Below are 16,598 nucleotides of genomic sequence, written 5' to 3'. Positions count from 1 at the left end.
AGGTCGAATATTATGGAAGAATTGAAGAAATATACGAGCTTAAGTTTCATGGTTCCAAACCTTTTAATCCCGTCATATTCAAATGCCATTGGTTTGATCCTAAAGTAACGAGACGGACATATTCTAATCTTGGGCTAGTCGAAATTCGACAGGATTCTGTTTTACCAGGAGATGATGTCTATATTATGGCCCAACAAGCCACGCAAGTTTATTATCTTCCATATGTGTGTCAAACCAAAAGGCATCTTAAGGGTTGGGATATTGTGCATAGGGTATCGCCACACGGTAAAGTGCCTATCCCAAACGATGAAGATTACACCTTAGACCCAAACACATATGACAGAGAGTTCTTTCAAGAAAAGGGACTAGAAGGGAGGTTTGAGATAGACTTAACCGAAGCGATCGGAATGGAAGTAGACAATGAAATAGTTATTGAAGAGGACGCTGGTGATGAGGTGCAAAATATGAAGGACTTACAAATGCTTGAGCGATTACATTTAGACAATGACAATGGCAACATTGCTCATTCGGATAGTGTTGATTATTTTGACATGATTGATAGTGATGATGAGACTTATGATCCAGCTAATCCCGATCATGAAGATTATTTCTAATACATGTAATACAATGTTATTTTGTAATTATGTTTTGTTTATTTTGCATCTCTTTCTAAGTACTTCTTGTTTATCTGTGCTTATTGCTTTACTCTTTTTAATTGCAGGTGATTGAACAAAGATGGTGGGCGGTGGGATGAGGAAGCTAGCGTCCTTGTACCAAAGGACAAGGACCGCTGCACCGGAGGAGAGTAGGAGGAGGAGGAGCCATAGGAGGGAGCCGTCGCCTGTCGCCCCGTCGCATCAGGAGGAGGAGGAGGAGCAGGTGCCCTAGGAGGACGCCGAGGAGGCACAGGAGGACGCACAGGAGGACGACGAGGAGGAGGTGATAGCAGGGGGTTCCGCTTCCTCTAGTTCATCGAGCGTCTACTTGCAAGGTCCCGCGAGCCTCCCTCAGCGACTGATACCTCATGAGAGACACCCGCTGATTTGACCCAAGGGGGAAAAGTAAGTAACTTTATATGTTATCACTACTTTATATGATATGTTGAAAATCAAAATAGAAACTAATAATTTTTCTTAATCACTTGGGCAGGAACTGGACGATTGTGGCAAGTGGGGGTGCTCACACATGCCAAGTCAATGGCATCCTCGGTCTTCTGTGCAAGGAGCACTTCCCTGGCCTGGTTGAGTATGCCGAAATGACGGGGCCAGCCTACTCGTTTGACCACTACGCCGCCGCCCTCGATGCTGCAGATCGGGTCTGTAGGGTATTCAACAATAAGGCGGAGTGGGTGAAGCAAGAGTTGCGGGTAAGTCTTCCTCGCACTACATTGCTCAATACATCGCATTCATTGGACATTCTTGAAATAATGAATGGATACATCGTGTTTGTATGCAGGATTTCTTTAGATGCCAAGATGGACATGAGGCCAGGGCGGATGCGGTGGCTACCAAATGCTACAAAAAACTCATCGTGGACATGCATTACGAGGCGCGCATCCAGGCCATCGTAACTTACCACGGGACCATCCTTGGAACGAAGGTCACCAAAAGGGACGCAAGAACCATGACGTTGACCCGGGACCAGTACCTGTAGGTAAATACAAAATATTAATACTGATTCCTTTTGAGATTAAGTAGGCTTAATTTCATCTTCTGATATGTCATGTACTTAATGGCTTATAGATGATTCCTTATTGGTGCGCCGCGCATCCCCAGTGCTGGGTACAGATGGTGGACAAGTGGTGCTCACGCGAGTGGTACGAGACGCACAACTTATGTCAGGAGCGGCGTTTGATGATGCCAGGTGTAGCACACCATCAAGGCAGCCGTAGCCTCAGCGGATACGCAGAAACAAGGGTACACGAATTCATTTATTTATTCTAACGCTCAATTCTGCATGATTTCTAATCATCTTGCCATTTTTCTCGCAGTCGGCGTCACATGGTGGCCAAGCTTGCTCCATCTTCAAGGCATTTGCTATGGCCCACAAAGGCAAGGTGACGTCCAACGTCGACTACAACCCGGAGGACGGGCCCGAGGCGTACAACAATACGACCGTCCACAACCGCCTCAGTGAGTACACATCGATGGCAAGGGAGGTCCATGGGCCAGAGTACGATCCGAGCACCGAGGACCTTCATGTAGAAGTCGTCATGAGGGTAGGAGGCGGCAAGAAGCATGGGCGGTACTAGATTGGCGACGGCACAATCAACTCGGTCGCTACTCACAGTCTCTCCCAAATTCAAGCAAGCAGCATGAGCACAAGCCCGGCCATACGACCTCGACAGGACACTTCACACCATCGGGTGGAGGCACTCGAGGTTATTCCTGGTTTATTCGTCATTCATTGGTTTTTTTATAGCTTTCCTTTTTGCATTATTGTAACATTGGGGTGAATATATTGTAGGTCCAGCTGGAACAAGAGAGGAGGATACGGGAGCAGATATAGGCAAAGATGGAGAGGGTGGAGGCCGAGCAGTGGAGGATGGCAGAGATTCTTCAGTACATGCAAAGTCTTGGCGTCGCTACGGGTGTAGTTCTGCCACCTTCGCTATTCGCTCCACCTCCACCTCCACCTCCTCACTATTCTACTCCTGTGAGTATTGTAGTTTTAGTTTGTATGTTCATGCTTACGGTCAAATCTAGTGGAGTATGAAAGTTTTATTCATGTATGGTATATATTTATCTTGTCTCACACATGCAATCTCTTCTCCTTTGTGCATAATCAATCGGCGGCATCGAACGATCATCATGCTTCAGCGAATCCTTCACCAAATCAGTTTCATTGGCCATCTGGTTAAGATTCTTGTGGTTGTTAATGGTACTTCTATTTGCAATTGTGGTTGTAGATGATGGAGCACTTGGATTACTTGTGAACTTATTTGTGATATATTGTGAGACATGTGACGTTTGTGATATATATGTGACGTTTGTGATATATATGTGGTGTTGGTGATATATATGTGTTGTTGATGATATATATGTGATGTTGGTGATGTTTGTTATATATATCTTCTGTTTGTTTGGATGAGATGTAAAAAACAAATAAAAAGGTTGTTTTCAGTCACTTTGTCGAGTGCAATGGCCATGACACTCGGCAAAGTCACTACTTGGGAACATGCTTTGCCGAGTGCAAAGGCCATTGCACTCGGCAAACATCATAGCTTTGTCGAGTGCCACGGTCCAGGCACTCGGCAAATAGGCTACCTTTGCCGAGTGTCCTGTCAAGACACTCGGCAAATAGGCTACCTTTGCTGAGTGTCTTGCCGGTGGCACTCGGCACAGTGGCCACGTTTGCTGAGTGTCTGAGTCAACGGCGCTCGGCAAAGCGGCGACCTTTGCCGAGTGCTTGACCTTAACACTCGGCAAAGCCGCCGTCACAGTGGCGCTCGCCGTCACGGCGACTTTTCTTTGTCGAGTGTCAGATTAGCACTCGACAAAGGCTTTGTCGAGTGCCCGATAAAGTGCACTCGGCAAAGAGGTCTTTGCCGATAAACTGTTTACCGAGCGCTCTTTGCCGAGTGTAACATTCGGCAAAGACTTTGCCGAGTGTATATCGAATCCGGTAGTGAATCACTGAAGCGAGATATCTAGAACGAGTCTATGATGTCATTCTAATATCACAGCGCGGAGTCTGTGAGGTCTTTTTATACCACACACGCGTTAAAGCACGTCTCCGATTATTGTCCAGTCATCAGAGACACAAGTTACAAAGCACATGTTTGTAATGTCTTGTTAAATCACAGACACGTAATCCTACCTCTGCTAGTCCATTGGCCATGGGTGACAACTTATCAAAGACGCGTGGAGAGAAGACGCGTGTCATTATGGATGTCTCTTAATTTCGGCATCACTAATAGCGGTATCTCCTTTTTGCAATTTTGGCATAGTGCCACTGTTATATGTTCAAGGCTGAAACATACATTTACGAATTGGTGCACGGTGTTCCTGTGGGACATGCGTCCCAGGTATATATGCTTGTCCATATCGTCAAGTGTGAAGTGTCACGCCCACATGAATCGCCATCCACATATATATTGACATACCAACATGCCGGCAATAAAAAGTTCAATTCCACAGCATATGATCGTTCGGCTTCTTGATGATAGCAACCTTATTGACATGCCAACAGGGTAAACTTTTAGTTCGTTGTTTAATAAAAAATCTAGTTGGGGGCAACCCCTCTTGTTTCACTAAAAAAAATGATAGCAACCTTAATTTCGAGAAGTCTTTGCATAGCAAAGCCCAATTTGTGCTCTTGCACGAGACTGTGCCTATGTTGTTGATGATATTAATAATCTTTCTAACTCTTGAAATTAACATGTGTACTCACCAGGACTTCCTGTTCTATATATTTGTTTTATGCTTCAAAATCTTCCCAATTTGGAAGGCTAGAGGTGAATAGAAATGTTGGTTCTTTGGGTGAATAGAAATGTTGGTTCTTACATCAAACAACCTAAGCAAGCGAAACTGGTCAAGCGACCCGATTTGCAAACTTTGCAAGTTTAATCCGGAAACACTCATGCATCTGTGCGAAGACTATATCTTTACCAAAGAGGTGTGGTCCATAGTCGAAAATTGCTTCAACTTATTACAACCGCAAAACAACCCCAAAAACGGCTCTATTTACAAATACTGAAAAAAATGCAGAGTGAAATTCGATAAGGCACATAACGTCTCTTTTGACGGAATTCTAATCTATGTTTGGTGGAATATCCAGAAGGAGCGAAGTTAAAGAACTTTCCAACAACAAGAGCTACAACCCATACAAGTCGCACAACTGATTAATGATGATATTCAACGGTTCAATACGGCAACACAACAAGCCATCGTCTCATCTTGAACCACCTCTTGTGTTCCTTACTGTCAGTGTGAGCATTTTTTTCCAGTTTTATTTCTTGGCCACCCAGTTAGACGTTTAGCATTTCTGCTTTTTATCGGTTTCAGTCTTTTGTCTTCGTTTCAGTTTTTTTTTAAGTTGCTTTCCTCGTAGCTGAGTCAACAGGTGGTTTTGTAATTATCGTCTTGTCTTTGTTTTCTCTTTTGTTCGTCTAATAAATTTTGGGGCAAAGCTCTTACCGTATTTGTTTTTAACAACGCCAGCTTTGTTGGAACGTCGTTTCTACTCGTAGCTAAACTTGTTCACTTGTTGTGGGCCAAGAGCCACCAGCCTGCAACCCTAGACGGACTGAAAATCCAAACATGATTTAAAAAAAAAAGAATGTACAATGGACCCACAGGCAGTAATCCAAAAGCTGTAGTACTCTTCTATAAGCTGGCAGCCTGGCACACACACAAGAGTACAAGACGTTTCAGTCTAGCTGCATATGTGGTTACATAAGTACTTGTAGTGGCCTCTGCACCAGTGGTAAGCCGTGGTTGCAAAATTGAACCTATGTGCATTTTCTGTAATGTCGGTACCGTCGTGTGGTCGAGAAATACAAAGCTTACAGTTTAACTGTTTATTCATTACGGAACAAAATAAGAGTTTATCCTTCGGCTTTTCCGGCGCGAGGTGTTGGAAGATACGGCCATAGAGCCATATGAAAATACATGTTCAGCATTGGGTCATCCCCCACTAGGTGATCCTGTTTTTTCTTCTTATTTTCATCCACATGCATGTCTATATGTACTCGTACATTGACACCTTGGGAAGACCTGCAGCTGCGTCACATATACTCACACTAATTGTGAGGGAGCTCCGTCAAGAGCAAGGAACGGCGTACGAGGGCCTCCAACCAATGGCCATCCACGGTGGGGCATCCTGCAGGCTCGCTGCCGTGTGCTTGTTGTTGCTCGAGCTCGCGCTGCAGGGTGGTGCCGGTGCTGCGGAGCCGCTCGTGCCGGCGATGTTCGTGTTCGGGGACTCCATAGTGGACGTCGGCAACAACAACTTCATTGAGAAGTGCGACGTCGACTGCAAAGCCTACTACCCGCACTACGGCGTGGACTACCTCGACCATGCACCCACCGGCAGGTTCAGCAATGGCTACAACCTGGCGGACAAGCTAGGTATGTACGCGAGTAATTCTCAGCAAAAGCAGGATATATAGGATTGTGTCTGACGAACTTGTTACCGATCAATTGAACAGCACAGGAGCTTGGCTTTGCCGAGAGCCCGCCGCCTTTCCTGTCGCTGTCGAACGCGAGCCAGTGGATGAGCACGGGCATCAACTTCGCGTCAGGAGGGTCGGGGCTCCTTCCTAAAACCGGCAATGGACCAGTAGTGGTACATCTACGCACGAACACGCATGTGCTGTTTTGATGAGCACTTCTCTTTTATCCATACACGCATTTCGCTGACCAGGGTTTTAATTTGTTTCTGTGCAGTGTAAGCAAGTTCTGTCCATGGCTGATCAGGTCGGGAACTTTACGAATCTTGCTCGACTGTGGGCAAGTGGTGATAACAGGTCAGCCGATCTCTTATCCAAATCTCTCTTCTTCATCACCACCGGCAGCAACGACCTGTTCGAGTACATCGATATAGGCCCCCAAACCAACGACACGGAACTATTGCAAAGCCTCGTTGCCTCCTACGCAGCCTATCTGAGGGTATCGCCGAAATACTCCATCCATTCTGTCTTTTACTATACTGACGTACATGTCAGGTTCTTCTCTGAGACCGAGTGAGATGCTGCAGGACTTGTATGGCGTTGGGGCAAGGAAGTTCAGCGTGGTGAGCACGTCGCTGGTGGGTTGCTGCCCGTCGCAGAGATTCATAGCTCATAATCTCCAGGACCCCAAGGCCACCGACAAGTACGGGTGCCTCGCCGCGCCGAACAACCTCTCCAGCCAGCTTTACCCCATGTTCGCCACCATGCTGGAGGACATCAGTGGGGAGCTGCCCGGCATGAACTACTCCTTGGTCGACTCGATCAAGATGGTCGAGTCGGTATTGGAAAAGCCCTCCACGCCTAGCTTCAGTAATGAACATCAAGCTCAGCTCCTCCCACAAAAATTTTTAAGGCTCTGTTCAGTTACAAAAATTTCTTATAGAATCTTAAGCCTCTGTTCGGTTACCCCGGAACGGACCGTTCTGCATGAGGAACGGTCCCGGAGTTATAGAAATTAATGAAGAAACGGTTCGGCTGGGAATCAATCCCATACAACCAAACAAGGCCTAAAAGGTTCCGATTGAGATATAATTCTCATATGTGTCAATGCTTTGTCTTTTTTTTCTGCACAGACTTCACGGTGCTCGACACGGCGTGCTGCGGCGAAGGGCAGTTTGGCGCGTCCGGGTGCAACTTCTCGGCTCCCCTGTGCCCGAGTCGCAGCAACCACCTCTTCTGGGACAATTACCATCCGACTGAAGCCGTGTCGCAGATCGCTGCGAAGATAATATTCGGCGGCAACGGGACCTTCGTCCACCCGGTCAACGTGCAGCAGCTGGTGGCGTCGGCTGCGTCGCGGCCATGAGCTAGCAACATTTTATTTACATGGTTGTCAAAGCTCATGCATGCTTCGATGATACGAATGATATACTACTATCACTGCAACTGTAATAGCAATATTAATAATAAGTGTCAGTGTGACAGACAGTGTGGGTGAGACAATTAGGAGATTGGTTTTATTAGGGCTATATGTACTATAGAGATGATTCTTGTGGGCGTCGAGACTCGACAAGGTTCTCATCAGGGCGGAGTGTTCGTGACCGAAGATTCCAATGCACTGATACCTGTTGCTTGTCATGTACTTGTACTTCCCAGACAAAATATGCTGGGGTATATAATTATATATACACACACATCTCGGACCAATGATAATGACTGCATTGTGTTGTTTCTATGTTTTATTTAAACTCTGTGCGCCGAACTGGTCCTTTTTGTCAGGTAGGGAGGGTGAACAGCCATGTGGTCCTCAGACTTTTGACCGATTCTTAGTTTCTTCCCTCAAGCTTTGGATTTTTTGTCAGGTAGGAAAAACCAAAGGGTGAACAGCCATATGGTGCTCAGACTTTTGATCGATTCTTAGTTTGTTCCCTCAAGCTTTGGACTTCTAGTTCAAAATTGATCCTAACAGCCAAGAGCAGCTTAGGAGTTTGCCCTTGTTCGGAGAAAACCATTAAGAGAAACGAGTTCATCCAGAATTTTGGTTACATGGATGCGAAATGACCTTTTGGTTTAGTGGTAGGGTTGTCTAGTGGGACACTACCCACCAAAGTTCATACCATGGTGTCACATCTTTTTTCTGAAAATTTTTCAAAAAAGTAGGGTACATGCACGCGTGCGCGTTCGGTGGTACTGCATGTTTCCTGCGAATTTGAGGGCTCCAATCTTTTCCTTGTGTGTGTACGTATGGTGTGAATGTGAAGTGTGTGTTGTATGCGTCCAAGTTGTACCCGATAAAAAAAAAGAAATTTGGTTCAATAATGCATAGACGTGGGCGCCCGCCCCACTCCGGCTCGCCGCTGCCGCCGCGCCCCCCATCCCGCACCATGCAGCGTCCCCTACCGAGCCCAATCCACCTCGTTGCACCCGTCCCTTGCCGCTGTGCGCCGTGACCTGCCCCCCCCCCCCCCCCCCACCGTGGCAAGGTGTTGTAGAGGTGCTTCCACTACCGCAGTTCCCCACCAGGAAAGCCGTGGCAATCGCGACGCGCGACCTCAGCAAGGAGACGTTGCGCTAAAAGCGTATGTTGCAAATGTATGTTTTAAGCATTTCAGATGTTTCTGAGGTATGTTGCAGGTGTTTTATATGGATATTGCAAAAGTAGATCGGGATGTTGCATAGGTTGCAAGTCTTTTAGGGGTATATTGCAAGCGTCTATTCAAAATGTTTTATCTGTTTCGGACGTATGTTACAAGTGTTTTATCTGGATGTTGCATATATTGCAGTGGCTATACACATATGTTGGAAGCGTATGTTCTAAATGTTTCAACTATTTCAATCGTATGTTGTAGAAAGTGTTTCATGTTGCAAGCGCAGATCGCCGGCGTTGCTATCGACGAGGGTGGTAGGGCCAGGCTGCGGCCACCGACGCAGGGAGGAGGCGTGGGCCGCCACCGGCAGTATGGGGGGGAGGTGCAGGCGGCGCGGCGCCGGTGTGGAAGAGGGTCGTGCGATTCCTCAATAGAGGAGTCCGATGCGTCCGTGCGGGGATTGAACCGGGGTGGGGGCGAGTCATCCGGGCCGTGTGGGGCAGTCCCGCATGTGTGAGCAAAACTATGTCGGCACAGGCGGCACACGAATCCGAGCGTATGGGGCAGAGCAGGTGCGGGTGTCCCGTCCACACTCTGGGCTATCCTCTCCGAATTTGGTTAACTAGAGCATCTCTAGCAACACTACCTATCGGAGCAGAAAGTGGCCACCACGTAAATATTTGTAGTTTTGCCATACGTTGTGATCGGAGGTGGCCTAGCACTCAATGACACAGGGTTTATACTGGTTCAGGCAACGTGCCCTACGTCCAGTTTGAGTCGGTCGGTGTCGGGTTTATAAACCCGGGGTCCCTCGGGGACCGGCTTCCACGCCAAGGCTCGACCCAAGAGTCTAAAAAACAACAGGGCAAAGGGATGGCCCAGCAGCCGATCGGAAGGTCTGGCCCAAGAAGAGCATCACCAGCTCGTCAACTTCTTCGGCCCACCTATCCGACCGGAGCACTCGCTCCGGGCTCCAGCCGCCTCCGAACGGCCTCTCCGATCGGACGGCCTACCCCGAGCCCTACTTCCAACTCTGACCCCGTGTCTCTCCGACTGGGGTACGTAAGAACCCTGCTCGCCGCTCTTCTCCGACTGGCGCAACCGAAGTCGACTGGGGCCATCCGACCGGGGACGCCCGCACGGAAGGGTCCAGGGACAAACGGAGAAAGCAGCACACAAGTAAAACCACGGTATAGGAACCATACCCTAAACACCTATGGGAACAGTGCTCCATAACCGCCCTGACACATACAGTATTGTAGGCGCCGACATTTATCCCTACAGTATTGTAGGCGCCATTGAGCTCTCGTATGGCAAAAAGCCCCTCACATGCCTCTAGGCACCAATAGTGTTGTAGGCGCCGGGATTCACCATACCCGGTAAACGTGGTGAGACTTCTCACATGCCTCTGGGCAAGCAGTATTTTGCAGGTACCGACATCAACCCTTCCTGAAGAAGACAACGTAACCTCCTACGTGCACCTGACATTCTACAGTGACATCAACAATGTTGTGGGCACCTACTATTATCCCATCCTCTTCGGCGTGGGCAACAAGGCTCAAAAGCATCCGTACCCTCTCCCTCTCACCTGTAAAGCCATCCCCTTCATCTATAAAAGGGGATGCGCTCCCTCCAACGGAGGAAGACCAATTCATTCAAGCTCAGTTCCTTAGATTCATCAGTCCAATAAGCTCACAGCCACAGAACCGCCAGGTTCGGACCTCAAGCACACGCTTGAACACTTAGCTCATAGCTTAGTTCCAGTCGCTCTTGGACCTTTCGGTCGGAGCCGACCGGGCCTCTTGTACACCCTATCTTTCTCCTTCTCGTTTGTAACTCCACTACAGACTTCGAGCACCTGGGCTCAGGAATAAAGTCGCTGACCGACCCCGACTGGACGTAGGGCACGTTGCCTGGACCAGTATAAATCATGTGTCATTGAGTGCTAGGCCACCTCCGATCACAACGTACAGCAAAACTATAAATATTTACTAGTTGGTCACATTCTGCACCGACAGTTGGCGCCATCCATGGGGAAGACGCTGTACGTTCAACACTTTTTTGGTAATCGGATGGCCCATTTTTCTGCCACCCCCACCATGGCGGGCTCGGGCGATACGATTCGCTTCGGCTCGCTGGAGTTTCCCGCACTCTCGCCCATTGGGATGCGGGCTCCCCCAGTCTTTGAGCGATCCCATGCCTTCCTCTTTAGAAGCCTGGACTTCGTCGCCGACCGGCTCGGTGTACTCCACCTCCGCGGGGAGACTCGCGACCCGGCACCCGTCGGAGGGACGACCTCCATCGACTCCGGGACGCACAACTTTGATGGCGTGGCATCTGCGCTTCATTCCGAGCAAACTCTCTGCTCAAACCCCGCTATGAGTAATATACATGCTGTTATTTACTTACTACGTTCTATCTTCCGCCAAATACCCGGTGGGTTACCGTTGTCCCCGTCGCAGCCGCCATACGGCCAGTTCCCCCGCGGCCTCGTGCCCTCTATGGACGTGTACGCCCGGGGGCTCCAAAAGATGTCGGCGCCGCCTCCTCTCACGTCTAAGTTCGTGAGAATGGCGAGCTATGCTCCCACCTATCTCCTTGACATCATGGATGACGACGTCAGGAGTGATGGCTCCAGCATCGGCAACGTGGCACCTAGCCACCGTCCATCCTGGGAGTGCACTATGGCGGACGCTCCGGAACAACCGCCAGGGGTAACGGAGTCCTCACAGACTCACGCCCCTCCAGGCCCTCATGCGGAGACCCCTGAGCTCATGCGCGAGCACGGGGAGGATCTACGACGACAGTGCCCGCATCAGCCACCAACTGCGCCAGCGCGCTCGACGCACCACACTACGCCTCGTGTGCATAGACCGGCGAACGATGCCCAGGGTCGCTCCCGTCAGATCTAGCGCAACACCCCGTATAGGGGAACCGATCCCCCACAGTTGGCTCGGGCCAACCAGAACATTGCCGCCGCGACAATGCTCCTGCGCAGCCTGTCCGAGCCGAACGACCCCCGCGAGCAGGTGATCCACCGGAACCTTCGGGCACTAGTAGAGACCATCGATGTTCAACAAGCAAAGTGCTCCGTATCGCGATGCCGACTCGCAACCTCGCTCCCTGTCCGGGGAACAGGGACGCAGTAGATGGGGCACTACACCCTATCACCGCCACAACCACCGAGTGTGGCACAGGAAGCCGCAACGGCACCTCACCTCGACTTGACGACCGCTCCATACCGACCGCCTGTCTACGCACGGCTTGGGCTGAACCGAGACACGCGCAGCGTCAACCGGAGTCCCAGCCCTGACAGCCTGGGACCACCAACCTTTGCCCAACACCTCCAGCAAGCGCCGTTCCCACCGCGCTTCAACGGAGGCCACGACAAAGGTAAGGCCAAGCGCTAGGATCAAGACGAGGGCCCCTCCACTCAGAGGGGAAAAAAGAACAGAAGGGATCACCGCCGACCCGCCAACTCTGCGCCGGTCGACACGGCGGATCACGCGGGCACTTAGCCCCAGCAAGACCCTCCGAGCCACTTTCACAAGCTCATGGAGAGCCCATGCACCAACCACGACTATCCCGTCAAACATCTCTATAAGGACTGCCAGCTCCTCAAGCGCCTGCTGAGGTAGGCTGGCAGGCCAAGGAAAAGGAGAAGAGACAGCAGTCGAAGAAGGGGGCGCTGCAGGCAAGGATCCAGACGACTGAAGAATGAAGTGATCCGACTAGATGCCTACTGACTGAAGCACAACAACGATGATGCTCCCTCCGAGCACCTTGGAACAGCTATGTTGCTTTTTCGTTTCCTAAGTTTTAGTCTTACCTTTGTTTACTTAGCAAACGCTCCTATAAAAGCATCCCGACCCGCACACTTTTCAGCTCGGGGCGCTCGGGGACTCCACTAGGGGGCTCTACTACCCCTCTGTTTTGTTTTTACTTTGAGTACTCTTTTACTTTCATATGAAGAAACTCCTTCCTACCCGAACAAAAGGGGTGGTTCGTTCCTTTAATTTATCTTACGTAGCTTTGCTTTAAAACATTCCGACTGATCGTACCCCGCTCTTTCCTACGGTTATGAACAACTGAGGCTCGCGGGCCATGCCCTGGGCTCACAAGGTCGTAGCCTACGGAACAAATGGGCAGGTACGAGAAAGAAAGAAATAAAAAACAAAATTATGCTAAGGGAAAGCTAAGGAACGAAAGGGAACAAGCTTCCCCGAACGGAGTAACTCCATCACAGAAAACAAAATACCATTATAACCAATTGTTCAATAAAACACCCATGAATGTTTACACGGGGGCTCCCCCATGAACTTAAACTTTTTACGTTCACTAAAATGCTTATATCTTACAAGCTACGAGACCGACCCAGCGGCATCTGCTGTCGGTGCGACTGACGAGAGCACAGGCTGCTCACCCCCCGATGGCACGACTTTCGGCTCAATCGAGGCCGAGGCGACATTCACCGTCGACCTAGGCTCCGTGCTATCTGTAGGCTGAGAAGCGTCCTCCCCTTTTCTTTTTACTATCACATAATAAACCACTTTGTCCCCGAACGGAAACACACTCCATGTCTTTGATTACCCTACGTAACTTTGTTCTTACTCCCAACCGAACGCACCCCACCTTTCCCTATGGGTACGAGCAGCTGAGCCCCGCGGGCCATGCACCGGACTCCCAAGGTCACACCCTACGGGATAAACGGGTAGGTACGAGAGAGAAAGGATAAGAACGAAGATTATGCTAGGATAAAAATAGAGAATGGATATCGTGGTTCTGTCACAAGGGCAGTACTGATGTATTCATTGATACAAAAAAACTATTCACATGGGGACTCACCCACAAGCTTAACTTTTACATTTTCTACTACTGTAAATACTACTGCGACCGCCAGGCATCCGCTCGGTTCCGCTCCCTCGGCTTTGGCAAGCGCAATGGGTACCTCAAGGGCATCGCACCCATAGATGCTCAGTAGAAGAACATGAAGCTCCTGACCTTCTCATGTAGTCAAGGCAGCTACCAAGGAATGGCCACCGTGGCTGAAAGAAATATCATCAAACTTTATTAACCGACCAACCTGAGACACAGGTAGGAAGCGAAGGGGCGCCCCATGTAGGCCAGGCCGACTCCGTCACGAACAACGAGCATGGGTCCCGATCGGACATTTTCGACTGAAACTCTATGAACCCCGTCACTTGGGTCATCAAGGTAAGCATGTATTCATTAAAACAAAAACTGTTCACACAAGGGCTCATCCACGATTGACGAGCGTAGGTCTTGGTCGGACGTTTCCGACTGAAGCTCTCCGAGCCCCGTCACTCCAGTCGTCAAGGTAAACACTATCAAAACCCCTCTATTTCAATATAAATCATTCATACATCCATACGCGCATTTCATTCCATACGCTCGTGCCTCCCAGATGATTCAGGTCTTGAACCACCCGGGGGCTCGAGAACTAAGCATCGCACGTGCAGCGAAATGCATCAGAACGCTCCGTGTTGCGTCACGAAGCGGCGGTTGCCTCATTCGACATGAGTAACCAACAGAGCCAGGGGAGAAAATCGTAGATGAACACATGCTTCTTGTTCGATCCTGAACCTCTCGCCAGGCCTACAGAATCTCCATCGAGGGGAGGCCGTAAGGCCACCCGGGTCGGTCTCCGGAACGACCTAGGCATCTGCCGGGTTGCAGGTAAAGGAGTAGTGGAATGTCACAAGAGGGCTATGCCGACCCTGTCATGAACGACGGACCCAGATTCTACTCGATCACACCCGTTAGCGAACTCACCAAGCTAGTCTTCGAGCCTAAGCGATCGGGACAGGCGACGAAACTCAGCCCCTCTGGTTGTGAGGAACCGGATAGTGTAACGCACATAACTCACATCGACCCCTACGAAGGCCTGACAGGGCTCGGGGGCTCAAGACAAACGCCAAGGACGGCGACCTCGAACTCAGCAGATCCACGACTACGACTCGCCCGGTCCCACGGCGTGCACCAACACCAGGACCCGTGAGCACCATCTCGTCCGATCTTTAACTAAACTAACAAAGTCTTCGTAACGGCTTCACTTCCGACTGCGCTCCAAAGAAATCTTGGGACCACGACCCCGAACTCGCGTCGATAGGATCGGCGACATCCGGCTATGGCTCTTGGGACCACAACCCTGAACTCGTGTTGACAGGATCTGCGACATCCGGCTACGGCTCTTGGGACCGTGACCCCGAACTCACGTCGATAGGATCGGCGACTTCCGGCTACGGCTCTTGGCACCGCGACTCCGAACTCGTGTAACGGCTTCACTAACTAAAACTAACTAAACTAACTCTCTCGATCCATGGCGCGCACCGACGCCTGGGTCTACTCACGACTCCACCTCACCCGATCCCACGGCACGCATCGACGCCAAAGATCAGTGAGCTCTGTCGCATCCGAACTAAGCTATCTCCAACCACGGCGTGCACCGACGCCAGGGTTTATCTCAAACTAAACTTCCTTGCCCGATCCCTGACGCGCACCGACGCCGAGATCAGTAGGTTCTGTCTCAATCCAATCCCCACGCCTAAAACGCCTCGGCTGCACAACGACGCCTTGGTTAGAACAAAAATCCGTCTCAGACTAAAAACACGCATACACGCCTGCTAAAACATACACCCCCAAACGGTTCTGCCCGAACCACCCGGGGGCTCGGGGGCTACACCCGTGGGTGCGCTCGCGCGCACCCGCCGAACAAAAACCTCCACCGCTGGCAACACAGAAAAACCCCCCCAGCCGGTTCAGCCCGAACCGCCCGGGGGCTCGGGGGCTACACCCGCAGGTGCGCTCGCGCGCACCCGCCGGCAAGACAAAAAATCCCCCGGACGATTCTGCCCAAATCGCCTAGGGGCTCGGGGGCTCCTGTCGGGTTCATAAATCCGGGGTCCCTCGGGGACCGTCTTCCACGCCAAGGCTCGACCCAAGAGTCTAAAAACAACAGGGCAAAGGGACGGCCCAGCAGCCGACCGGAAGGTCTAGCCCAAGAAGAGCAACACCTGCTCGTCAACTTCTTTGGCCCACCTATCCGATCGGAGCACTCGCTTCGGGCTCCAGCCGCCTCCGAACGGCCTCTCCGATCGGAAGGCCTGCCTCGAGCCCTACTTCCGACTCCGACCCCGTGTCTCTCCGACCAGGGTACGTAAGAACCCTGCTCGCCGCTCTTCTTTGACTGGCGCAACCAAAGCTGACTGGGGCCATCCGACCGGAGACGCCCGCTCGGAAGGGTCCAGGGACAAACGAAGAAAGCAGCACACGAGTCAAACCACGGTACAGGGACCATACCCTGAACACCTGTGGGAATAGTGCTCCACAACCGCCTTGACACATACAGTATTGTAGGCGCCGACATTTATCCCTACAGTATTGTAGGCGCCATTGAGCTCCCGTATGGCAAAAAGCCCCTCACATGCCTCTGGGCACCAATAGTGTTGTAGGCGCCGGGATTCACCATACCCGGTAAACGTGGTGAGACTTCTCACATGCCTCTGGGCAAGCAGTATTTTGCAGGTACCGACATCAACCCTTCCTGAAGAAGACAACGTAACCTCCCACGTGCACCTGACATTCTACAGTGAGGGGTGAATTGGGCTAATTCTAAATTTCTTTGCAATAATTAAGTCCTACGGTTAGCCCAATTAACCCCTTGTGCCTAGAAAGTGTTTCTATTGATCTACCGCATAAAAGTTTAGCAACCTATGTTCCAATCCTACTCTAGCATGGCAATTCTATGAATGTAAAGACAAGAATTGAATTGCTCAAAGTAAAGAGAGAAGGAGGAACACAGCGATATTTTGCCAAGGTATCGGAGAGTTGCCACTCCCCACTAGTCCTCGTTGGAGCACCCGCGCAAGGGTGTAGCT

At 50.5% G+C, this 16,598-nt stretch overlaps 1 protein-coding gene across 1 annotated transcript; it reads left to right on the top strand.

The window, feature by feature from the left end:
• Nucleotides 1–5,753: 5,753 nt before the first annotated feature.
• On the top strand, nucleotides 5,754–7,478 carry LOC136491249 (GDSL esterase/lipase At4g16230-like). Its single transcript, XM_066487497.1, has 5 exons — nucleotides 5,754–6,071; nucleotides 6,152–6,288; nucleotides 6,390–6,611; nucleotides 6,700–6,982; nucleotides 7,246–7,478. The coding sequence occupies exons 1-5, from the start codon at nucleotides 5,801–5,803 to the stop codon at nucleotides 7,476–7,478; spliced, it is 1,146 nt and encodes a 381-aa protein (XP_066343594.1). The 5' UTR covers nucleotides 5,754–5,800.
• The last annotated feature ends 9,120 nt before the right edge of the window (nucleotides 7,479–16,598 follow it).

The sequence above is a fragment of the Miscanthus floridulus genome, chromosome 11 (assembly GCF_019320115.1).
Source record: "Miscanthus floridulus cultivar M001 chromosome 11, ASM1932011v1, whole genome shotgun sequence".
Lineage (NCBI taxonomy): Eukaryota > Viridiplantae > Streptophyta > Magnoliopsida > Poales > Poaceae > Miscanthus > Miscanthus floridulus.
This window is presented reverse-complemented; position numbering and strand designations above follow the sequence as displayed.

Coding starts and splice junctions, on each gene's coding strand:
- LOC136491249 (XM_066487497.1), top strand. CDS start 5,801: ATGGCCATCCACGGTGGGGCATCCTGCAGGCTCGCTGCCGTGTGCTTG. Junction 6,072..6,151: donor CAACCTGGCGGACAAGCTAG/GTATGTACGCGA, acceptor TCAATTGAACAG/CACAGGAGCTTGGCTTTGCC. Junction 6,289..6,389: donor CCGGCAATGGACCAGTAGTG/GTACATCTACGC, acceptor GTTTCTGTGCAG/TGTAAGCAAGTTCTGTCCAT.